This window comes from Euphorbia lathyris, chromosome 3, assembly GCF_963576675.1.
Source record: "Euphorbia lathyris chromosome 3, ddEupLath1.1, whole genome shotgun sequence".
Taxonomy (NCBI): domain Eukaryota; kingdom Viridiplantae; phylum Streptophyta; class Magnoliopsida; order Malpighiales; family Euphorbiaceae; genus Euphorbia; species Euphorbia lathyris.
Window position 1 is genome coordinate 26685478 of NC_088912.1, and position 26931 is coordinate 26712408.

Sequence of the window (26931 nt, forward strand, 5' to 3'; positions counted from 1 at the left end):
TGAATAATACATGTTTTTTTTTATGGGTTAAGGTGCAAAAATACCCTAACGTGTTGGGCTAGGAGTAATTTTACCCTTAATGTTTAAAATGGTGCAATTTTACCTCTAACGTTGGAAACTAAGAGCAATTTTACCCTTAGCGTTCATAAATTGGGTCAATTTGAGAAATAATTCATCAAACTGTCTTCTCGGTCATGAATCTTGTCATCTATATTTTACATTTGTGTGATTTTATCAGTAACAAATCACAAACATACGTTGAGATGTGAAAAAAATAAAAATATATATTGTTTTTTTTGTACGAATTGGACAAAAAAAATCAAAAAGTTCACCGAATTTATAAATATTAATCTTAAATTCTATTATTAAATTATAAAAAACATGAAATCCTTTTTTTAGAGTGAATTGTTATGCAATTGGTGTAGAATAAGGAACGAAAATATCTGTGTTTTATAATAGTGTCTGAAATTGATCCAATTTATCAACGTTAGGGGTAAAATTGCTCTTGGCTTCCAACGTTAGGGATAAAATTGCACCATTTTAGACGTTAGGGGTAAAATTGCTCCTGACCCAAAACGTTAGGGATATTTTTGCACCTTAACCCATTTTTTTTATTGTATTTCTCATGCATCACACATCATCCAAATAGGGGTACAAATACGACGGGATTATTTGTACCCAATTGGAATTCGTTCCAAAGGCATGGAAAATCGCCTAAGAAAAAAAAATCCAAAGACGGGAGATATGTAATTTTTTTTTTTTTTTCGGTGAGATTGAAATGAAACAGCAGAACACAGCTTCCAGGGGAGCTTGTAACAGGCTGTTTAAACCGCACTTGTTACCTTCACGATGGATGATGTGAATAATTTGAATCTCCTCAAACTTGGTTAAAAGCTGTTGGATATTACGAATCAAGATATGCAAGGGATGGTGGATCTGGCAATCTTTCTTGATCATGTTCTCATCCTCCAAGCAATCTATCTCAACCATTAATTTTGTGAACCGTAGATTAATGACAATTTTGAGGCTAGATAGAATTCCCCAAAGCTCCATCTCAAATGAACTGCCTTTGCCAATGTTCTGAAGAAAACCGCTGCACCACCTTCCTTCCCCATCCCGAATAACACCACCAGCCACAGGGAGATATGTAATTTATATAGGCTTAAAGATGCTTATTTTTATCTATTTTTGTATTTGGTACATCGATATATTGCTTACAAATTATGTTTTATGATTTTCTTTTTCTTAAATATACCAATGTTTTAAAATGGATATGGAGATTCCCATCTAGACCGGGACAGGAAAGCAGTCCTCATCCCTATCCCGCCCTATTTGCGACTCTACATCCAAAGGGTAAAGTTCCTAACCTATCTTCTTATTGCAAAAACTGAGAAGATCATTAGCACCTTAAACAGAATTTACTCTTTCTTTTTTTATTAACTTTCCTTATGCAGTTGATTGAGGATAATTGGAATAAAAGATATCATCTTGATCACTCTTGCTAATAAAAATGTAAGACTAGTACAATAACAGGGAGGTAAAAGTGCAACACCCCATATGAAAATAGATTACATCTACTTGACCTAATAATTTCATCCTGAACTAGAGACAGCTTCCCGGCAGTTTTCTGCTTCCGAAGCTATCTCTTCCTCTTCAGGAAAACTAGGAGCTTTTGGGATCAAACCCAGTACTTTGAACATGAGTTGATCAGCATCATAATCATTGTTAGGAGTAGTCAACAGCTTCTCACCAGTAAAGATTGAATTTGCACCAGCAAGAAAGCAGAGTGCCTGCTCAGGCATTGAAAAACGGACTCGTCCAGCTGATAACCTCACCATTGCTTTCGGCATCACTATTCGTGCTGTAGCAATCATTCGAATCATCTCCCATATTTCAACTGGCTGAAAATAGGTAGACAGATGAATAACATTTAGCTTGGAAGTTGCAAATTATAGTAGCAAATCTAAGAGTAGAATGGACACAAGGCCGTTAGCAAAAATTAACAGTTTTGGTGTGTCAGAACCAATGTATTAGTGAAGAGGTTTCGGTGTCTCTGAACCAATAATCAAGGAGACGGTTCTAAAATTATGCTAAAACTGTGGATTTTTGCAACCTAACATTATGCACATTCACAATAAACTCCTCTAGCAGCAATAAAATTACCTTCTGATCTGCAAGAGGAGTGCCTTCTACAGCTAACAGAGCGTTGATGGGAACACTCTCGGGGTGAGCGGGGAGTGTTGCAAGTGTATGTAGCAGGCCTACCCGGTCTTCTTCGGCTTCTCCAAGCCCTATTATGCCTCCTATTAACACAAAATATATGAGTTTTAATCATATAGCCATTCATCTCTCCCGTAGAAAGTTCTTATACGACATATATGATGAAGAAAGCTTAAAGCTACAAAAGAAGACATTAATAATAGGACTTCTTAACCACTAAATTTTAAAGAAATCACCTGAGCAGACATTGATTCCTGCTTCTCTCACATGTTCAAGTGTTTTCAGCCGTTCATCATATGATCTTGTAGTAATAATGTTGGGGTAATATTCTCTTGAGGTGTCAAGATTATGATTATAAGCTGTAAGGCCAGCTTGCTTGAGTTCTTCGGCCTGCTGCTTCTCCAACATGCCCAAGGTGCAGCAAACCTCCATGCCCATTTCCCTGGTATACATATAGAGATGCTTCAGTAAGAGGCCTGAGATTTGAATAGAACCAAATACGCATAGAGGGTCTAGGAATTTTCCTATCCTTCAGCGATTAGTGACTTCTCTACAGCTTGGTATTCACAATCTTTCATTCGCGAAATCAAAACTTATAGTTGTGTTAGACCATAATCCTTAGGTTGAACACTTGATAAAAACATTAAGGACTTGTGGCAAAGTTTTTTTTATATAACAAAAAGAAGCCGAAAAAGAATTGAGGCGAGTTATATTTTAGTTTGTCATTGTTTATATCGGATGGAAATGAAAGGTAAAAGTAAGATTACGATTAACTCCCAAAATCAAACTGAAATGAGTGAAAGTCTGCTCCACTTATAAAAAAAGGGCGGCCCGGTCGCACTACGCGTCCCCGCTGAGCGAGGGTCCGGAGAGGGGTCCCACCACAAGGGTCTACTCCACTTATATTGCAGTAAAAACTTATTGCTATGTGTTGTATAAAATAAAATTATTCATTGTGTAAAAAGATATCTATCTTACTTTAAATTTCCTACACTATTCTCAACAGAATTAAGTCCAATTATATGAGAAGTTCAAATTACTTTCTATCACTAGAAAAACAATACCTTTTTCTTCATTTTATATTCAACATATCAAGTAAGGTTCAAGTTCTAGATCGAAAAGCAGATGCTAAATACAGGAATTGATAATGGTGGGGTTTTCTCCATTTTCTTCCATATGAACTGAATAAGACACTCGGACATGCTTAGACACACAATTTATGATTCCAAGATAATTATCACGCCCAGGTAGTTCGCAAATTTGCATAAAGTGGTTTGCTTCTTACCTTATATCTTTTACATAATCTAGGATCTGGTTAAAGTTGGTTTTTCTTCCTACTGTGTCTCTCCATGCAGCACCCATACAGAAACGTGTGCTACCGGCTTCTTTTGCCTGTCATGAAAGATAGAACATATCAGATACTACTTGGATTCTGCGTGAATCAGTTTCAGAATTGAGAACAAATACTTCATAAGAGTTTATAAAGTAGCAACATTCTACCAGTTCACCAAACAGCGTATATGCTAAGTGTCATGGGACAAACTTGGCTACGCCAAAGTCCCTGTGTGGCCCCGAGACTTCCTCAAGTCATCAACCAGCCAACCAATATATCGAGGGGATTTATCCCCTATATGCATTCCGCCAAGTCCTACTTCCGATAGTATAGCCGAACCTATGCCATTACTCATTAGCCACTTTAGAATACCGTCCCACAAGATTCCCTCACTGTATACCTCGACCTTTGTAGGAGTGTGCACTATGGGCCTGACGGTCCCATAGTGTCAATAGGGCTCCTTCCTATGAAGAAATCCGCCTCTCTTTCACAAGGCCGGATGCCCATCTCTTAAGTCTCCTAGTCCCTGATGGACTAAGATGGATCACTTAAGCCAAGTGCCTATTCACTTCCCTGGGGTGGCAGGATCCTACGCTGAACAGTCCTTGTCCCCTATAATAGTCTATATAGGATCTTGGGGTCTAGAAGGAACAACCTTTAATATGTTCCATTCAACACTCCTTGCTGAAGCCCCCTCGTAGTTGTGCCATGGACCAACTGCCTCCCCTTACACTTAGAACATCAAGAGCTCATTTTGAAGGTCCTATGTATCTTAGTCACCCAATTTAGTTAGCTAAACTTGAATTACAGAATTTAGGCAAATTAATGGAAGTAAACAACATTCTTTAAAGTGCAAATTTTGTGTTTCCATAAGAACCACACAATACTTCAACTCAACCAAAAAAAGACAAGTGCCCCTGAAGTAGGGGTGGCAATTTCTAACAGGATTTGCAGAAACAACCCAACTAACACAACACATTGACATGATAGCCCAAAATTTCCACCCCTACGAGTGAAGAACCAATTTCTATCCCATAAGCACTTAAGATTCAGTGAATTGGTCAAAACCAATATAATTCTACATACAGTTGAAAGTAAAATTGACAAAGAAATTGAAGTACTAGAGAAGGATGAAAGGATAAAAGGGCACATACCCTTTTGGCTGCCTCCATAACATCATCTTTCATCATAAGTTTTTGGGCTTTAACACCAGTTTTATACCTTGAAGATTGAGGACAATAAGAACAATCCTCACTACACCCACCAGTCTTAATAGAAAGAAGTGTGCATTGCTGCACTTCTCTAAAATTCTGAGCATGCCTATGAACTTGAGCCTGACAGAATAAATAACCCATAATCAAAATGGTAATTTTATCCACCATTACTTCAAAATCCAATTCAAACAATTAGGAAAATTAAATGGGAAGTAGACTAACTCCGTGAAAAAGGAGATCGAGAAGTGGAGAATCATAAACATCTCTGATTTCTTCACGGGTCCAATTAGTTCTTGGACCTTGATTTATGGTTTTCTCAGCCTGAATTGAAGCAGCTGATGAAGAATATGAAGAATGCCATGAATATAGAGAAGAGGGTCTAAGTTGTTGAGGACGAAGGATTGATCTAATTGAAAACATCTGGCTTTTAATGTTTTATGTTTGTTTGAAAATGTCGGGCTTCTTCTCTTCTTTCTTTGTTTCGTTAAGAACTAGGAGAAGTAGCAGAAGACAAGAGGGTTGGGTTTTAGAGTGTGTTAAGAACTCAACTACTCGCTACCTAACTGAGACTGATGTTGCTGTATTATTACTAGGGTTAATTTCAAATCAAATCAAATCTTTATGTTTTTCACGTTTAAATTTGTGGTTGGTAACCTTGGCTATTTTGGGGAGTTTGCCAAATTTCACTGATAATGAGTTCAAATTGAAAATTTTAAGAATTGTTATCTCGTGAAATTTAATAAATCAACTTAAAATGGTTAATGATGCCAATTAAGGTATTTGTTTTGTAACAAAAAAAACTACAGATATAGATCTGTAAAAACGTAAAACCACAAAGACTTTATTTGAAATTAATCTTTAGGGATGTTTGGTTGGGTAAAAAAGCACTAAGAAATGAGAATGTGAATGAGTTATTTCCATTTACAGTGTTTGGTTAACTAAATTTAATTATAGAATGAGAATGTGATTACTATTAGCCTATTACTAAAATAAATAGTAAATACACAGTTATTAATTTTATTCTATTTAATAGTTTAATTTCTCTATACATTTAAATTAATATTTTTTTATTATGAGTATATGAATTTTAGTATATCCCAAAAAAAAAATTTTGGTTAAAAACTATTATTTTAAATATTAAAAATGTATTGATTCAAAAAAAATATATTAAAAATGTATTTTTTAATTTTTTTAAATATGTTCTGGACATCTCTTTCTTTCTCCTATCTAGTTTTAACAAAAATATAATTCAAATAGTCAAATATATAAAATTAATTTTTTTTTAAGAAATATAAATATAACATTTAAAATAATAATATTAGTAGGTGTAAAACTAAATTTTTTTTTTGAAGGAAAAGCTCAGTCTTTATTAATTACTTGAAAGAATATCCTGATCGATTACATCGGTTAACCACTCAGGAGTAACGAATGAAAAAAAATCCGTTAGCATTGGAACGGGCCTGGCAATTAAGTGGGCAACCCTATTCGCTAAACGAGGGACATAATTGACTATAAACTTGTCATTATCTGATATAATGCTACGACAATCGTTTAAAAGTGCACCAAATTCGGATCGGTCCAGGACATCAGCCTTTAGCCCATGCACGATAGTCTGTGAATCAGTCTCGAATTTCACGTGCTTCCAATTCTGCTCCATTACCCATAGCATAGCATTGCGGAGGGCAATTACTTCAATTATTTTGGATTCCTTTGTCCCGTCTAAACAGCTACTGTGATATGCAATGAGTCTACCTTGTTCATCCCGAATTACAGCTCCTGTCCCGCTTTGATTTGTGTCCGCGAAATTAGCACCGTCAACGTTACATTTGACGAATTCCGCCTGCGGCGGCTTCCATTGTGTCTGATTAACTGGGCGTGGAACCACAACAGCCACAGTTCTCCTATGCGCCAATTCCCATTCCTGCAATTGCTGTCTTGCATTCCTCGCTGTTCTACCGGCATCGCACGCCTCTCCTCGCCAGATTTTATCGTTTCGCTACTTCCATATTGCGTACATCATACACAGCCGCTTTTCTTTTAGCCCAGTTCCGTCGTTCGGTCCGAGTGACAGTAGCCAGTTCGTTATGTTTTCTGCTGGGAAAACAGGAGGTAATAAACCAGCAGCCCTCCAACAGCCCCTCGCGAATCGACACTGACCAAACAAATGTGCTACGTCCTCCATTCCATCATCGCACAACACGCAATAAGTAGCAACTTGGACGTTGCGTTTTGCGAGTTCCATTCTCGTAGGCAGACAGTTCGTCCCTAATTTCCAAGCGAAAGCTTTTATTTTAGGAGGGACATCACTATTCCACAGGTCTGACCATCCATTAATCGCTTCACGGTTATTTGTTATACCATCAATGGCTCGATAACCAGACTTGGAGGTATAGTTTCCATTCTTTGTATAAACCCATATCAATATATCTTCTGAACTTCGCAGTGGTGCTATAATCTGACAAATCTTCTCTGCCTCAATTTCACTAAAACAACCAAAAATTCTGTGTAAAACTAAAATTTAAATGCAAAACAGTATTAAGAATAATATTTTTAAAACAATATGATTTTTTAATATTTTATTTTATATATTAAAATATTTGATTATGTTTTTTTATTATTTGTTTTTATTTATTGATTTTTTTTTTGGTAGGAAGAGAAAGGAAAAAACAAATAAACAAAAAACCTAACCCGGGATCAGTCTAGGAAGGCTGACCCCGACCCTATCCTCTAGGAGAAAAGACAACAGAAAAGAAGGAGGAACAGAAAGGGTAGAAACACCTAACATCCCCCCATGCCGAGCAGCTGCCAAGCGATCCGCCACGCGGTTTTGCTCCATGTAAATATGGGAGAAAATAAGAGTCTCAAAGGCAGGACGAAGCCTCAAAATAGCTTTGATGAGATTTTGGCTCTTAAGACAAACAGCCTGGCTATCCGAAATCCTGTTGATTGCCTCCAAATTGTCAGACTCCACCGAAAGCCTTTTAATACCCATGCGAATGGCGAGTTTAATACCCGACAGAATACCCTAGAGCTCCGCAGAAAAGGAGGAGCCCGTTCCCAAGTTATGGGTAAACCCAGCCAGCCAAGCGCCACCAGCATCCCGAAGAACTCCTCCAGCAGCAATTCTGCCATTGCTAAGGCATGATCCATCCGTATTTAACTTGACAACCCCTTATCTGGGCTTACTCCAACCAACTAAGAGGACCTCTTTATCCGGGGAAGGGCGAACAAGGGGCTCTCCTTCAATTTTGTAATAACAGAGAGCTTTTTCGAGAAGTAAAACCGTAAGTCAGGAATAAGGACAGTCTTCTCAGCAAATAGCTCTTCATTCCTCCATTTCCAAATTTGGTGACATATAATAGCGAAGAGAATGGCACCGTGCTCCATATTGGCCAACAAATTCTCATTGGCTCCTTCAGAGAACTAGTCACCTTCAGAATAAGCCATGAAAGAAGGAAGGATGTGGTGAGGGAGGCACCCTTCCCAAACCTTTTTGCTATTCGGGCAATCCCTCAAAGCATGGCACAAGGTTTCCACATGGCCGCTGCATCTGCTACAGGCACCTGACTCAGCCAAGTGCCTTCTATGCCTATCCGCATTCGTGAGGAGCCTGTCTTTGACTCCCAGTCATAGGAAACTTCTAATGCGGTAAGGGATTTTGAGGGCCCAAATGGACTTCCAAATCTCCAAAGGAGGATCAGCCCTATTAGGGGTAAAAGCTTCATAGGCCGATTTACAAGAATAAGTACCATTATTCGTCAAGGCCCAGCAGTGTCTGTCCTTATCCTCCTCTTGATTGCTAATCTTCACTCCTCTAATATTAAGGAGGGTCTCCAGGCTAAAGAAGGAGTCGAACTTAGACCAGATCCAGTCTCCCTCCGAGTCCACCACATAAGCAACTTTCCAGGAAAGGAAGTCACACGGCGGAGGGGTGCTACACACTTCAATCAGCGGTTTATCACCAATCCAGGTGTCATACCAGAAACTAATGGATTTACCATTACCCACCTCCAGGCCAATCCCCGTACAAAACTCAGCAAAAACAGCACTAAGCCCTTTCCAGAGGAAGGAACAGCTGGCAACCCTCTCCTTCAGGCCACCAAAAATTCTGTCTTTCCGATACTTGCCGCACAGAAGACGAACCCAAAGGGAGGAGGGGGATTGCCACATTTTCCAAAGAAGCTTCATTAACAGGACTTTATTGTTGTCTTTAGCTTGTCTTATACCCAGACCCCCCCTGCATTTAGGCTGGCAGGCTTCATTCCAAGGGACCAGGTGAACCTTTCTCCCATCTCTAGACTCTCCCCACAGGAATCGTCGATTAATCTTATCAAGGTCGTTAAGAACCGGCTTAGGGAGCTTACAGGCTTGCATAATGTGGTTCGGAGCAGCGCAGTTTACAGACTGGATTAAAGTAAGGCGACCTGCAAGGGAAAGAGAATTAGCTTTCCAGCTAGCACACAAACTGTTAGTTTTGTCCAAAATGTCTTTAAAAGAGGCTTTGGAGACCCTGTCACTGTGAAGAGGGACCCCAAGATACTTCCCCAACGAGTGAGTCAGGGGGATGCCAGAGAGCTCACTCAGTCTTCTGCACAATCTGTTGTCCATATTCTTGGAACAAAGCATACGGGACTTTTGGATGTTAATCTTCTGGCCCGAAGCCTCACAAAAGCAGTCCAGGATATCCATCACTACCTTAATTTGCTCCTCATTACCCTCCACGAAGAGCATGACATCATCAGCAAAGAGTAAATGGGTAATAGGAGGGCAATGTCTGTTGATGGAAAAAATAATAAAAAAAATAAAAAATTTATTTATTGATTTTTAATATTTAAGCTAATAATAAAAAATAAAAAATAAAAAAAAAGATTTTTAATATTTAAGCTGATAATAAAAAAAATAAAAAATAAAAAAATTCGATGTAACAATAAAAATAAATTTCAGATATAAAAATATAAATTTATCTTTAATCATTAAACCACAAATCATTAACATATTAATTTTTGAATGTGAGACAAGTGACACATCATCTAACATAATCTCCAATGGTTCATACTTACAACTACTCAATATGAATGCCACATCATTTATTTAATAAACATCATTTTATTAAACTATCTAACTACATTGGTTAAACTCTATAACCACTCAATCATAATGGATCCACAAGTCATAAAGAATCCACAATCATAATGAATCCACCAATTAATTAAACCAATCGTATTATTTTACAAATAAATAAATATATATATATAAATAACCAAAACCTCAATAAACATTGAGTGGTTGATGAAAAGTTCAATATATTAAACTCACTTCAATGGAAGAGAGTTTAATAAAGGAGTATAATGAGTGGTTCATTATACTCCATTGGAGATAAGTGTAATTTTGGAAGATATTTATGCATTGTTAATATAAGTTTCGTTTTATTTAAAAAGAAAGAGAGAATTAGAGAAAAAAATAGATAGATATTTTTAGAGGATAAAATAGATAGATATTTTTTTGACTAAAAGTTCATTCATAATAATAAACAAAGAAATAGTAAATTTCTATCTAAATAATAAAAAAATTACAATAAAAAATTACATCAGAAAAAAACTTAAATCTACATTTTCAATATTATAGATTGTGATAGAGTAATAACAGATAGTTTCTTCAACTGTTTGGATTCATTGTCTATTTGTCATTTGCATTTGTCAGCTCGTAACAAAATGTTAGACTAGACTGACACAATCGAATTGGTATGAAGTATAACACGATAATAACAAGTTTTTTTTTTGGTAGAAATAATAACAAGTTTTTAAATTTTATATTCTATAAATATTAAAGTTCAAATCAAATAAAATACGTTAAAAATTTAATTTACGCAATGATGATTTGATAATAAATAATAATTTATATGGTATAAATTAAAAAAGTTAATGATTTAGTTAAATTCGTCTAATAGATTAGATAGTCATTTCGTTACTTTTTAAATGTATTTTTTTTTTATTTGAAGTTTAAAATTAATATAATTTTTGTTAGAAGAACCGTAACAATTGGAAATCGTGGATGTATTTTATAAAAGATTATTTTTAATTGTTTGAACATAACTAATCAATGAATAATTTAATTAAATAATTATTAGTAATAAATTGAAATTGTTTGATTAATCAATCTGTATAATGAATTTTTTTTGAAGCAAGTATATATAATTAAATTAAATCTCTCTTCCAAAGAAAAGTTAATTAGTTTTTTTTGTTGGTCTTACCTATTCGAGACTCGTTAGACATGGATATATTTCAATTAAAGATTTGTGCTTGTACCTAGTGTCACGTCCGTGTCTAAATTTTTAAAATTTATATTTTGATATGAGTATATATTATAATTATAATTATTGGATGGGTGAAGTTAATTCGGTGCTATAGGAAAAGTTTGGAGTTAACTTGATGGGTTTATATGTAAATTAAAAGTTTAGGGTAATTTTGAAAAGATTATAGAAAGATGGAGGAGTAAACTGGATATTTACCAGATTTGGGATATATATCCCAAATCTTTCCCGGAGCTGGACATCCCTATCTCTTTTCTTTTCTTTTCCTTTTTCTTTTTCTTTCTGCTTCTTCTGCAGATTATCGATTCCGAACCGTTTCTCTACCGTTTCTTTGATTTACGAATATTTGACCGTCCGAATTACTCGAAATTGAAACCATAGTATCCTTATGTATAGACCTAAGTCCTAACCGAAGAGTTTTTGAATTTCGGAAGTGTTTGGAGGGAAACGTCTTAGACAGAGTTTAGAGGCGAATTGAACGGGTTGTTTTCTTCAATTAGTAGCCAATGTAAGTAACTATCAACTATATTTTGAGTTTTATGTATATAGATATATTTATAATCAAAGAATTTTCAGAAATTGATATTTAAAGATTATACGGGTATTTTGTAAATTGGAATTTTTCACGATTTTGCTTTTTATTGTGAAATTATGGTTCAAATAAAGCTATTGACTATATTTCTATGTGAATTTCAGATTTTACTTTATTATGTTGATTTAAGGCTTCATTTGGTTGATTTACATATGTACATGTATGTTTTGGGTTTCAATGTATATATATATTGAATAAAAAGAATTTGATGATTTCTTAAGAATTGTTTTTGGATTGAGAAATCTGTTGCGGTTATTGTTGTTATTATTTTGGATTGAGGTCCAAATATGATTTTGATGATACAAAATGGCTAATTGTAGCCAAATGATTTATGATTATGAAATAGTTTGGAATTTGATTGTGAAAGGATATTTGAGCACGTTATGATTTTATGATTTTATATCCATCGAGAGTTATCCGGATCGGTGGTTTTATATTTGAAGACCATGTTCAGTGAGGGACATGGTCTGTGTACACAGTCTGAAGACCTATTGGGTATGGTAGCGAAATGTTGGGTAAGATCATATGGGATAGGCAATGAGAAGAGACGTCTCGACTATATATGTGGTTATGGATTGATACTTAAGGGGAGAAACTCGAGGATGGATACAATGTTTTAAGTTCATTTGGATTATGTTTTCGGTTATGATTGATTTTGATATAAGGTTTTACGTTTGATTGAATACGATTTGGTTTGATAAAACATTTATTTGATTATGAATTGGTTTGATAAAATTTTATCAACTTAAGTTTTGAGTATATTTTATAAGGTTTTGATTAAATCCATTTCTAAAGGTATATATGTAGATATGTTAAGTAAAGTTGGTTTTTATAGCTGATAGTTTCTTACTGAGATTTTTGTCTCACCTTTTTAAATGTTTTAATGTTTTTAGGTGAGAAAGTAAGTTATCGACCGTTTAGACAGGGTTTGGAAGTTGGCTACTTATTGTTAGAATTATGGTTAGAACTTTGGTATTGCAATTGTAATATAATGATATTGAGATAAATTGGAGACTCCTAAGTATTGATTATTATCTTTTTATATCAGGCCCGATGCCGATTGAGGTCGTCTAGGATCGGATGTGACACCTGGGGAATTAAACCTTATAATAACAGAAATTAAAATTACTTTTAAAAGGTTATGTAAACAGAATTTCCTTAAAAAATACTGATAATAATAACTTAAAAATGTTGAGTTTTTATTAAAAATGTAAAGCTATTTTGAAAAGTACTTATAAACTTATGGCAGGATAAAAATAAAATATATTTTTTAATAAGAGATAAAAATAAAATTAAGCTCTTCTTCTTCTTGCTTCAGAAATTAGGAACAGAGAGCACAAGTAAAAATGAGCGGGAGCAACATGAACTCGGTGTTCTACGCACGCAAATACCATCCCATTCAAGCCGGAAGCATCGACGGCACCGATGTTCTCCCTCACGACAGCGGCGTTTACCGTGCTTATCTTTGCTCCACAGCCGGCCTCTGTATTTTTCTCCACCCTAATCAAGAATCTCCCCTTTTGCTTCCATTAATTTCTCAGTTTTTCACTCTACTCCTCAATTGTCAGATGATCCCTTCGGCGATCCCAAAGTCATTGGCGAACCTTATTGCACAGTTTTCGTCGGTCGCCTCTCTCATTCTACCACCGAGCATACTCTTCGTAAGGTAGTATTTCGTACCTAAATTCCCATTTGCTATGTGGGTATTCTGATTTTGATCATTTTTTTTCTTAATCTCAGGCTATGAGCAAGTATGGTAAAGTGAAGAACTTGCGGTTGGTTAGGGATATAGGTAGTTTTCTTTTTAAGTGTAAAACTTGTGCCTTGTATGGTGATTTTAATTCTATGATTAATGAGCTGTGCTGTCTCTATTTGCAGTAACTGGTGCCTCGCGTGGCTATGGTTTTGTTGAATATGAAACTGAAAGAGAGATGCGTCGTGCTTACAGGGTTTTAAGACTCTCTGGTTTTTACTTTCTGCTTTTCTTTTTTGTTTGATTAGTCCCTTTTAAAAATGAAAAAAAAACAGCTTTTCTATTTCCTAGTAAGTTTCACTTCATCACTTCAAGTAGATGAGATAATAATGTGCCAGTTAGATGTGTTGTTTTTAAAGTCCCTCTCATGCCAGTTAATGTTCACCTGAATAGTTAAATGCAGTAAACCTTTTTGTTGCTAATCACATTACATAGCTTACAATGTATTGGAGGATATTATGTTGAGACTTCAATGCTCCATTTACTCATACTCCGCAGATAAGCTTTTGTTGTGTATGGATATGCTTTAGCAAAACATGAATAGAATTAAAACGTTTTTATGCAATTTCTGTGCTGTTCGAGGACAAATATAGAAGCATATAATTGTGAGAGCACCAAAAAATCAATCTTCTTTTGAATTTTTCTTATTCCTTTTGGTATTTATCCTAGCCAATTTATTATTCTAAACTTGGGTTGTAGAGTGGATTAGTTATGACAATGTGGAAGCTTGTTGTGGAGGTTAAAAGCAGGCAAGAGCCAAGCTAGTGTGCAGTTTTCTTGATCCTTTGAGGATGATTAATTAAACTTCTTTATAGGCTTTTCAATAAATTTGAACAAAATATTGAATCATTGACGAGAGCAAGTAGAACTTCACTTATTGTTGTCAAAGCAAAAAAACCCCACATGGACATTTTATGGTGATTGAGAAAGTCCATGCATCAATGTCCACACACTGGAAACTATTATTCCATGCCTTCGGTGAAATATCACATGTCGAAATTATCTTGGTTGCTATGTTTATGAAGTTTTAAACTAAACTAATAATTTATTTTTCAGGATGGTCATCATTCCTTCATTGATGACTCCGAAATAATAGTTGATTATAACAGGCAGCAATTGATGCCTGGCTGGATTCCAAGAAGGTTAGGTCAGTTTAATCATTCGTCTTTTTTCACAATTTTACCTTTAAAAATATCATTACAATGCTTTCTCTGCCCACTAATTGAAAATGGTCGTGACTGGCAGTCTTCATGGGTACTCATGATATTTCTTATCTTGTAGTAACCATTGCCAAATGACATGAAATCTTGTAGGAATCACGATTTTGTATGTAATTTTTGAAACCTTTCTCCTTCGTTTTTGTTCTTTTCGAACAGGAGGCGGCCTTGGTGGAAGGAAGGAGTCTGGACAGCTTCGATTTGGCGGGCGAGAACGGCCATTTCGTGCTCCCCTGTATGAGACATTGATATTTCATGTCTAACAGCTTTAAAATATTAACAAACTTTATATTTTCCACCAATAGTTAGTTAGTATACACTCTTCCAATTATATAGATATGTCATTTCTGGTTGTTAGAACAATTGGATATAGATGTTCATCTATTTTTCTTGCATTTTGGATCCCAAAGCTATGCTAATTCTACACTTGAATTGGAGTGATGGTGGAGCTTCATTACTCATACCTCTTGAAAATTATTCTCTACGTGTTTCTAGAATTGAGAATCATACGTAGGAGTAGGAAATTAGCTGTATCTTCCTACTGATACAATTACAAACATATTTTGCAGTTTCATATTCAGCATGTTATATTTGTTGGCTGCAATAGGATCATCAATTTAGAAACTGACTTGAGCTGTTTGCTCTACCAGTCAGTTTTCACTTTGAACACTAAATAGTTTGAGCAATGCCTTTCAGATTTCTGTCCGGTTGAACTAAATCTCTATAGAGTATTAAGTGCCGAATAGGGTTCTGATGTTATACAATTTCCAAGTTTCAGGTGCAGGTATTGAATTGTGTTCTTTTATAGACATGGTGTGGGGTTAACTGAATTTATTTTGGATTGAAAATGGTGTGATTATTTTGGCAATTCAATTGCATGTTTTTGTTTCAGCTTTCTGCTATCAGGCTTGTTTGTGAAACACTAAAAAAGAACAATTAAACTGCTGTTGAATACAAATAATACTATTCATAACTACTGGGATGCAGCCTCCTGAGGTTTTAAGCTTCATCAGGAGTAAAATCTAATTTCAGAAACATTTTGTTCCAGAAGAACTAATTTGAGAAACTTGATATTCCTTTATTTTTGTAAATCAATAGATTACATTGTTAAGAAAGATACTATATGCATTGATATGAAAATTTATTTGGTAGACGATCCGATGGCAGCTACAATGTCTAGTAACATTACTGATGGGATATTCTTTTCCACAAAGCAGGCAATCAGTTCCAGTTGATGAATTGAAGAGGCTCGGCATTTCTCCACCACCAGAAGGAAGATACATGACACGATTTCAGGTATTGTTTCTTATTTTTTCGTCTCCACCAAATACTAAGGTGCATCTCATCTTGTTTGTGTAAGCGGTAAATTTATATTTCTTACTCAATGTGTATTTGATATAACCATTTAACTAGTTATTTATCCTTGTCACTTTCATTATTTAGGTTCCGTCTCCTCCTAGAAGACGTCGAAGCTCTATAGAAAGGGAAGAAAGCTCTCCCATAAGGCGGTCCATTGACAGAGATGAAAACAACAATAGAAGTAGCTCAGCAGAAAGGGAAGAACACTACTACAAAAGGAGATCCAGGGGCACAGAAGAATACTCTGAAGAAGAAAAAGGACGGTACCATAAAAGAAGATCTGTCGATAGGTCTGGGCTCTCCCGTAGGAACTCCATGGAAAGGAAAGATTACCGTCACTCAAGAAGTAGTACGGAAAGGGAAAAATACAATAGGAAAAGGAGTCCTGTAGACAGGGAAGAAGCTCCTTACAGAAGGTCTTCGGATGTGGAAAAATACCGACATAGAAGTTCCAGAGATAGAGAAGAAGACTCGGAGAAGCGCCACAAGTAGGGGTGCAAACGAGCCTTGGTAGTTCGCAAACTATTCGAGTTCGGCTCGGTGAAAGCTCGATCAAAGCTCGGCTCGATAGGGCTCGACTCGAGTTCGGGATCGGCTCGAGCACTAACGAGCTGAGTCCGAGCTTCCTCAGGTTCGGCTCGAAAGCTCGCGAGCAGGCTCGATTATTTTTAATTACTATATATATTTCATTATATATATTTCATTGGTTATTATTAGTTTTCATCACAATTCACAACTTAAATAAGATTTAACCCATACAAAAAAAAGAACACAAAAAAAAGCTTAGACATTTGAGTCTTTAGCGAGATAATTAGGTTTTGATAAGGAATAAAATATATTACAAAGTTTAATATATATGTCATTGTTTGAAATTTTTCTCCAAGCTTGTGTTTTCCGATCATAAATACCATATACTGTTCTGGAATCTCGACAATAACATGATTGTTTTTCTTTATAAATATTTTAAACTCATATGGAGTATGTTATAAGGCTTTTCTATTTTTTATGCTACTTATTCTATGCATGTATAATGAATTTGGTTAAGGCTCGTTAGAAGCTCGATAAAAGCTCGGTTCGGTCAAAACTCGGTCAGATTCGGTCAAAGCTCGGCTCGGTCAAAGCTCGTCAAAGCTCGATTCGAGAGGACTCGGCTCGAGATATTAACGAGCCAATACCGAGCCTACCTAGGGTTCGGCTCGGTTGCACCCCTAGCCACAAGCATGGCAGTAGATCGGACAGACACAAAAGGAGAAGATCCTCTTCTCAGGATGACACTGCCGATTGATGATTACTAACCAGTTGGTTTCTAAATCCTTGTATTTTCGGGTTAGATTTTTCTTGTTGATTCTAAATTGGCGGAAGTAGTGTTTTGGGCTTTTTTCTTTTGCTGTTTTTCAAGGGAAATTATAATGGGAGCCAAGATGGAAGACCCCATTCAAATTTTGACAAGTACGAGAGAATTGAATGATTTTCTTCAATAAAATCACTTTAACTTCTTTAATTTCAATGAAATTAATTACATGTAAAAGATGTAATTTTTAAGAGTCTATGGATTATATGTCAATTAAATATTATGTTAGATAAAAGCCGTGATTTTTAAAATTCTTTCATGTAACACATGGGGAACACTGCTATATTTCAGCTACATCAATCATAGAATTCATACTTCCTACATCTATCATAAAAGTCGGACATATTCAGAGCTTTGAGCTGGTTTGGCTTTTAATTCTGAAGACAAATTTGGGTTACAGTATCGGCAGAATCCATGTGCGGTAATATCCAATTGAAAATGATTAGCTATACAATTTTTTACAATTGATAAAGGTTCAAGTTATCAATTTCTACAAGGGAATTGAAACATTTTTCACTTTTTGATAAGCCAAGGGAGTTAACTTTGAAGTTATAAAGAGAATTATCACCCCAGGCTCCTGGTAAAATGTCTCAGTACTAGGATTGTAAATAGGGTGAAGATTATATCCCCAGTGAAGATTCGCGATTCGCCGCAGCGGGAGTCCCTGTTTATTTTCCCCACTGATGGATTGATGTGGAAGGCATACAACTTTTATGTAATTATTGGTATATAGTTTACATATAATACAGACCCTGGCACTGCACAAGTTGCTTAACATCTCTTATTGCTGCAACAATATCACCGCCCTGGAAAATATATCCTGCCGAACACAAGAATTAAATGGTAGATGAGGACAAAATTCTCAAAGAAAAAAAAAGGAAAAAAAAAACACTATATAATATAGTATCACGAAAAATATTGTTTAGGTAAGGGTGGCCAACAGCCTGACACGGCAAGATCGATACGGTTAGGTGATTAGCCTGACAGTTCAATAATGGTTCTTGAGGTAGTCTTAACTTGCTATTAAAATAAAAGGGTGAATTCAATTATATTGTCTGTGCACAAACAAACAGTTCACATACTATCTGGTTGACAGGTAAAGTAAGTGCTCCTTATATAAAAGCTAGTTGGATTTGTAATGCTTAGCACATAGTTCTAACAGCTAAAACATGCAAACAAGATCAAAACCAATAATAGATCATTCCTCCAGATCAGCAAATGGTTTCAAAACATTATCACACTCTAGAATATGGAAGGCTTAACATTTGGTTGATAAAGGAGGAAACCGCGTGTAGATTACAGCTGATATACATTTTTTTCACATCATAATGACATGGATTGTAACAATGCAGTGAAAATTATAGGCCATATAGAAATTCAAAGCTTCCTAGCTCCATTTATCTGCCATCTCTCCTTCAAACGCAGATCCACATCTAGTAAATAGATTCCAATTTGACAGATTATAAAATCTAAATCAGTTTCTTTATGATATACATGTGCAATCGAAGTCTCAAATCCGATGGTATCTTAAGGGGCTAAAGCACATGTTCTGGGTTAAAACATCACCATAACTATTTCAACCAATAACAAATTTGGGTATCTTCCTGCTGGTTGAGCACCTCCGTTTTGCTATCTAATACTTCTTTCTATAAATCTAGAAATATAAGACAAAATTCTTAAGTTGACTAAGTTCGGATTCATTCCTCCGGGTGAAGAGCAAAATAAACTTTCTTCTTTCATATATGCCAAATTTTGATAGCCAGGAAATATCGAGAAGTGTCGAGTCAATGATGCAATTAACTTAATGAACACCACACCCTTTGAAAACTTGCCAGATGCTTAACATAACAAATAACTTAAGAAAACAGAAAAAGAAACATTAATGAGATAAATCCGATGGCAACTTCAGCAAAATCAAAACCTAGCATCACATGATATCATTCCAATCATTTGCTAAAGGCTTAATTACTAAAAGAACTAACCTTTTGTTTTTGCAACAATCTATGCTCCATGATTCTCCATCAATAATTCTACAGTGACCTACTGGCTTAGCTTGCACTTTTTTCCTTCTTTATACCTTTGATTCCAATTCCTCTTTTCACAGCTTTTCTTTTGGCTTGAATTTGGCGAACATATTCTGTCACTATAACATGGAACTTAGGAGCAAGTTTACTTGATGAAGAAACATTAAGACCAGCTTTCTTCAAAGCCCGAGTAACATGCTTCTGAGCCTTCTGGAAGTGCATATTGCAGAGAGAAGGAGCACTTGATCTCAGTATAGGCCTTCCACATGTTATAGGTCCTGCCTGAGCACTGTAGAAATGAACACCCAATCAATTAAGTAGAAATAATCATTACAAAAGTGCTCATGCCCAAGGATGACAGACCATAATAACTCAGCATCATAATTCAGCAAATGCAGCAAGGGGTTTCCATTTCTTTTCTACAATTACGGAAAGAAGATCTACTATATCAAACATATCTTGGTAAAGAAATCAATTTGCTAATTTAAAGAACCCTCAATGCACACCAGTTGTCCCTCGAACATAAAAAGATAAATAATACTAATTTGGATAGTATAATGGCCATAATTGCTAGTTAAGTTCTAAGGTGAGACAAAAGCAAGGTTCAAAAACTAGGCCTCAGTTTACACACAAACCTGAAATCTTTGAGTGAACTTTCAGACTTGAGAGCTAATTCCACCCAAGAATAAACCACTGGGCCAAACTTGGCTAGGGACTTAATATGGACTTCCTATGTCCATTTCCTCCAATTTGGAAACTAGTAATGCAATTAGCAGAGGTGACCAATAAGAAAGTTAAAATGAACAGATTAGTTATCATTACAACTTCAAATGGATACATAATAATGTGAAAATTTTCTACAGAAACATCTTAAATAAAAATCCAACTGCTTTTCCAGAAAGACTAGAATTAATCTGAGAAGGTAATGGTTTTCAATCTCCACGAAACCGAACATTCGTACCATTGAATTTGAAGCATGAAGAAAGTACACAATTGAATTGCAAATACCCAACCAAAAGCATTAACATACACTCATGAAGAACCCTTCAAATCAAAGTACCAAAATACCAAAAACAATGCAACTAAAAAGGGGCTACCAGATAAAGAAGTAAGCCTAAAAGGAAAGAGGAAGAGAGAAAATTAACCTCTTGATTACATAGCCGCAAGGCTTGTATAGCTTCTGCTTGGCATCAGAGAGGATATGCAAATGACAAAAGCTAGTTAAAGCCATAGCCTTTAGCTTACATCCAACAAACAAACACCGATGATTGTTCTTCAGGTCCAAATCGCCTTTAAAATTCGACACCACATTATTACCGTTACCATTATTATTTTCCCCAATAACCTCCATATGAACATTTCCGCCATCTCTCTCTCCACTTTCTCTCTCTCCTTGTTCCGATTTCTGATGAAGCTGTTGATGATCTTCTTTGAACGGACTGACACCGTATTTCCAATAATATTCTCTGTACTGGATCTTCAGCTCCTCCATAAGAGCCCAGTAGTGGTCTCTGTAACATTTGGAGAGTTGTTTCAGGTTGGAGGAGCGGCGCTTGAAGAGCTCGTGGCGCGTGAGGTGGGAGGCGTGTGAGAGGAACTGGTCCTGTTGGGAGAGGGAGAGTGGTGAAGTAGTGGAAGTAGAATTAGGGTTGGGATTTTGGGAATTAGTCAATGTGGTGGTGATCGAATTGAAATTAGGGGCTTTTGGTGGCCGAGAAGAGGAGGAAGGTTGGTGGTTGAACTTGGAAGCCGCTGTCATGGCGTCGCCGGCGGTAGAACGAGAGAGATGATTGGTGGAAGACAGCAGGTGAGCTGTGTCCTATACGGTCAGTAGTTAGAGATGATTACGTATAAGCAGTTTCCAAGTCAGATCGTGTTTTCTGTTGATCCAACGGTGTATATGCACATATGAATACGATGGTTCATGAATTATGCCACTAGTATATTCCAATTTCCTAGCACATGATTCTTTTTGCAAACGAAGTTGGATAAATTAGAGCATGTATTTTGAAAAATTGTTTATATAGTAAATATTTGTGTGTTCATTTTTTATATGATAGATTTAAGTATTTATATTTTTTCCAGTTGTTAGTAAAAATAAATATTTAAATATAATTAATGTCTGAAAAATTCAATTGATGTGATAATTAATAATGAGTTAAATAAGCCAATGAAAATTGATCCGAGTGGTAAGACGTTGAACCTCTGTTTGACAGGTTTGAGGTTCGATTCCTCATCGAGATCTAGGGTTTGTTCTGATCCCGAGAGTGAGTAGACCTACCCTTACCTAAACGTTTGAAAATATTATAAATAAAACTAGTTTTTGACCCGTGCGATGCACGGAATACATGACTTTATTATTAGATAGATATAATTTTGATATTAAATACTAACCGAAATTATAAACGTACATATGTCATATATCGTATTAAATAATACTCCCTTCATTCCATTATATAAGTCATTCTATGGTATTTCACACAAATTAAGAAATATATTGGTTAACTAAAAAAAATTCTCTCTCATGTCACTATTGGGCAATAAGCATTGGAATATTAAAAAACACATGTACCAATACAAAAAATAATTCACTCTCATATCACTATAGGGTAATAAGCATTGGAATCCTAGAATGACATATATTTAGGGAAAAAACTAATTTGCTAGAATGACCTATATAATGGAATGGAGGGAGTATCTAATTCTCTCTCATGTCACTATTGGGCAATAAGCATTGGAATATTAAAAAACACATGTACCAATACAAAAAATAATTCTCTCTCATATCACTATTGGGCAATAAGCATTGGAATCCTAGAATGACTTATATTTAGGGAAAAAACTAATTTGCTAGAATGACCTATATAATGGAATGAAGGGAGTATCTAATTCTCTCTCATGTCACTATTGGGCAATAAGCATTGAAATATTAAAAAACACATGTATTAATACAAAAAATAATTCTCTCTCATATCACTATTGGACAATAAGCATTGGAATCCTAGAATGACCTATATTTAGGGGAAAAACTAATTTGCTAAAATGACCTATATAATGGAATGAATGAAGTATCTAATTCTCTGCATATCTATATATCTATATATAATATATAATATAAAACAGTAGCGATGGAGTTGAGGTATCACTTCCTCCTTTTTTTACTGATGAAAAATATAATATAAAATATAATATATTAACTTTAGTTATATTTTTATATTTATTTATAAAAAGATTATTTTATCCGTAATATATCTAAGAGTTCTACAGAATTTAAATTAATCCCTAAAATCTATATATAATATAAAACAGTAACGATGAAGTTGAGGTGTCACTTCCTCCTTTTTTTACTAATGAAAAATATAATATAAAATATAATATATTAACTTTAGTTATATTATTATATTTATTTATAAAAAGATTATTTTATCCGTACTATATCTAAGAGTTCTACAGAATTTAATGCATGATATTTGAGTTACTGTTTTACATTATAATATTATTATGGGAAAAGTACAAAAATAAACCTTGTGGTTACACTCGTTTTCGATCGCAGCCATGTGGTTTAAAAGTTTGCAAAATGGTACCTTGAGGTTCATTCTGTTAGCAAACACATGCCAAATTGACTAACGGTGTTAAAAGTCAAAAGAAAAAGAGTTAATTTGGTCCTTATATTTATTTATTTTATAAATTAACCCGCATTATTATCTAATTATCATATCATATTCTCCATCTCTTTAATTTCTTATTTTTTTTTCTTTTTTCTCCCTCTTCTCTCCTAATCTTTCTCTCTCTAAAATCAATTAAACTACCAAACAAACACTCATTATTCCACCCTTACACATTAACTGAACCACCCATTGAGAGACTATAAGTGTTATTTACCCTAATTAAAACGATATTGGCCTTGGCCTAGCAACCTCCGCTTATCCCCAATTGATTCTCAGAAATGTCTTCTTTTGAATTCGACTCCGTCAAAGTTGAGAAAGCCGACGCCATTAGAACCTACAACATAAACAGAAACACAAACTATATTTTCTATTCCCACCGCTTGATCACTGCCTTGGCTCTTCTCAGCTCCTTTCTTTATTTTCCAGTCCTGAAAGAAATTTACTCCGCCTATTTCTCCCTCTTTAACCGCCAAATCTATGTTTTTTCCTAATCAATGCAATTATTTTCATTATCTACCATTTTTCAAACAACGACGCCGCATCTCAGCCTGATCTTTACGATCACTACGTCTCACTTTCCTCCACCTCCGACCTCCATGAAAAATTAGCAGACAAGGAAACAAAAGCAGTGGTTTCTCCGGCAATGGAGATTCAATTATCTGAGGAGGATCACTACGTCTCACTTTCCTCCACCTCCGACCTCCACGAAAAATTAGTAGACAAGGAAACAAAAGCAGTGGTTTCTCCAGCAACGGAGATTCAATTATCTTAGGAGGATAAGTTATGCGATAAGCAGATTGTTGTTTACGAGAATGCTCAATCAGCTCCGGAGGAAGAGAATCCTAAGGTTGTTAAGGATGAAGAGATTCATGTCAGGAGAACACAATCGGAGAAATACACAACCGTGAAGAAGAAAACACGGGCTCTGTTGCGATTGGAGACAGAAAATGGAAGAGAACTGGTTTTGGCCGGTGGTGATTCTCCAGCGAGAAAGTCGATGGAGGATATGAACAACGATGAATTCAGATGTACAATTGAGAGAGAAAGATTAAGGGAGAAGAGAGAGAAAAAAAGAAAAAAATAAGAAATAAGAAATTAAAGAGATGGTGGTATAATTGATTTTTATTTTTTATTTTGGGGTTTATTTGTAATAATTAAATAATAAATGAGGTTAATTTATAAAATAAATAAATATAAGGACCAAATTAACTCTTTTCCTTTTGACTTCTAACGCCGTTAGTTAATTTGGTATATGTTTGCTAACGGAATGAATCTCAATGTACCATTTTGCAAACTTTTAAACCGCAGGGCTGCGATCGAAAACGAGTGTAACCACAAGGTTTATTTTTATACTTTTCCCTATTATTATTTTAATATCAAAAACTCTTAGATGGTTAGCTAGTTTTTGGCCGAATTCATCTTAAAATTCAAAAATATAATATAATAATTATAATTAATGATATAAAGATGCTATATAAATTAAATATTATTATTTTATTTTCACATTTTCTTTTTTATAGATAAATATAATAATATAATTAAAAATTAATGTATTATATATTATATTATATATTTTTTATCAGTAAAAAAAGAGAAAGTGACACCTCAGGTCCATCGTTACGGTTTTATATTATATATAAATGATATAAAGATGCTATATAAATTAAATATTATTATTTTATTTTCACATTTTTTTATAGATAAATATAATAATATAATTAAAAATTAATGTATTATATATTATATTATATATTTTTTATCAGTAAAAAAAGAGGAAGTGACACCTCAGGTCCATCGTTACGGTTTTATATTATATATAAATATAAATGATATAAAGATGCTATATAAATTAAATATTATTATTTTATTTTCACATTTTTTTATACATAAATATAATAATATAATTAAAAATTAATGTATTATATATTATATTATATATTTTTTATCAGTAAAAAAAGAGGAAGTGACACCTCAGGTCCATCGTTATGGTTTTATATTATATATAGATATGCAGAGAATTAGAGAGATTTTAGGGATTAATTTAAATTCTGTAAAACTCTTAGATGTAGTATGGATAAAATCTATCTTTTTATAGATAAATATAATAATATAATTAAAAATTAATATATTTTATTTTATTTTTTATTTTTTATCAATAAAAAAGGAGGAAGTGACAGCTCAGCTCCATCGTTACTGTTTTATATTATATATAGATATATAGATATGCAGAGAATTAGAGAGATTTTAGGGATTAATTTAAATTCTGTAAAACTCTTAGATGTAGTACGGATAAAATCTATATTTTTTATAGATAAATATAATAATATAATTAAAATTAATATATTATATATTTTATAATAAATAGACACCTCATCTCCATCGTTATTGTTTTATATTATATATAGATAGATATGAAGAGAATTAGAGAGATTTTAGGGATTAATTTAAATTCTGTAAAACTCTTAGATGTAGTACGGATAAAATCTATCTTTTTATAGATAAATATAATAATATAATTACAGTTAATATATTATATATTTTATTTTATTTTTTATCAGTAAAAAGGAGGAAGTAATACATCAGCTCTATCGTTACTGTTTTATATTATATATATATAGATTAAAATTAATATATTATATATTTTATTTTATTTTTTATCAGTAAAAAATGAGGAAGTGACACATCAGGTCCATCGTTACTATTTTATATTATATATAGATATGCAGAGAATTAGAGAGATTTTAGGGATTAATTTAAATTCTGTAAAACTCTTAGATATAGTACGGATAAAATCTATCTTTTTATAGATAAATATAATAGTATAATTAAAATTAATGTATTAAATATTTTATTTTATTTTTTATCAGTAAAAAAAGAGGAAGTGACACATCAGCTCCATCGTTACTGTTTTATATTATATATAGATAGATTGTAATAGAAAAAAGCAAATTTGACATTATTTTTTTCTTAGTTTTATTTTTTTCATACAAAGATAATTACTTTTTTTTATCATAGTTTTATAATTACCTTTTTTTCATAGTTTTACTTTTATTTTAATGTATAACTATATCGTAAAATCGAATTTTTAGCTAGAGCTAATTACTAATCTAGTCTATTTGAGGGGTCAATTAACATATTTGATACACTTTTCTTTGATTTTACTAAATTAGATACTTTCATTTATTCTGAACAAAAATACCCTAATCTCTTTCCCTTTTCATTTCTTTCGAATTCTTACAACAAAATTCAATAATTCAACCCAAGATTTAAGCATATTTCTAAGTTCATGTAAATATTTTTTCTTCATTTTATATACACATTATTCAAGTACGCAGTTGGTTATTTGAATGTTTTCTCGTTGAATGTTTTCTCGTTGAAACCGTCATTTCCGAATTCTTCCATTTTTATCTCATCTGCGCCGAAATTTATCGCATCTGATTATGCAGTGAGCCATTCAAGAGGCATCAACTGAGTAATTAAGCTCTTCCATGGAGATCTGGTGAGGGATTTGTACAATTGTTGGATTGTCACAAATGCGATAAATTTCGTCACAAATGCGACAAAAATAGAGTAAATTGAAATGATACCGTTGTAGATGAAAAAGGCAAGACCAGCGAGAAAAGCATGCGTATAAGCTAAAAGCATACCGTTTCGACTGGAAAGCTTCATTTGTTTTGTGTTTCATTTCCAAAATTTAGAATACTTCAATAAATGTTTTCCTCTGATCTCTGTTAAACTCAAAATCGCTAATGAAACCGAACTCATCATACATATTCCTGAGATCACCAAATTCAAAGGACATTCATACAAATATTTCATCTCTACTTTTGGTTTTGGTTGTGACTTTCTTTGATTTTTTTTCTATTTTGGTTTGGGATGACAAAAAAGAC

At 34.1% G+C, this 26931-nt stretch overlaps 3 protein-coding genes across 3 annotated transcripts; 1 reads left to right on the forward strand and 2 right to left on the reverse strand.

The window, feature by feature from the left end:
* Window positions 1-1407: 1407 nt before the first annotated feature.
* Window positions 1408-5320, reverse strand: LOC136221557 (biotin synthase, mitochondrial). The gene is made up of 6 exons (XM_066008931.1): window positions 4990-5320; window positions 4708-4887; window positions 3506-3612; window positions 2457-2662; window positions 2164-2303; window positions 1408-1901 (listed from the first exon to the last, which is right to left on the reverse strand). The coding sequence occupies exons 1-6, from the start codon at window positions 5185-5187 to the stop codon at window positions 1593-1595; spliced, it is 1140 nt and encodes a 379-aa protein (XP_065865003.1). The 5' UTR covers window positions 5188-5320; the 3' UTR covers window positions 1408-1592.
* Window positions 5321-11369: 6049 nt separating this feature from the next.
* On the forward strand, window positions 11370-16853 carry LOC136223915 (U11/U12 small nuclear ribonucleoprotein 35 kDa protein). The gene is made up of 9 exons (XM_066012085.1): window positions 11370-11585; window positions 12988-13154; window positions 13238-13335; window positions 13410-13461; window positions 13548-13618; window positions 14479-14569; window positions 14799-14874; window positions 15857-15935; window positions 16083-16853. Exons 2-9 carry the CDS (start codon window positions 13016-13018, stop codon window positions 16488-16490), a joined length of 1014 nt encoding a protein of 337 aa, XP_065868157.1. The 5' UTR covers window positions 11370-11585; window positions 12988-13015; the 3' UTR covers window positions 16491-16853.
* Window positions 16854-17641: 788 nt separating this feature from the next.
* LOC136224609 (uncharacterized) lies at window positions 17642-21308 on the reverse strand. The gene is made up of 3 exons (XM_066012998.1): window positions 20519-21308; window positions 19332-19662; window positions 17642-18169 (listed from the first exon to the last, which is right to left on the reverse strand). Exons 1-2 carry the CDS (start codon window positions 21130-21132, stop codon window positions 19398-19400), a joined length of 879 nt encoding a protein of 292 aa, XP_065869070.1. The 5' UTR covers window positions 21133-21308; the 3' UTR covers window positions 17642-18169; window positions 19332-19397.
* Window positions 21309-26931: the final 5623 nt, after the last annotated feature.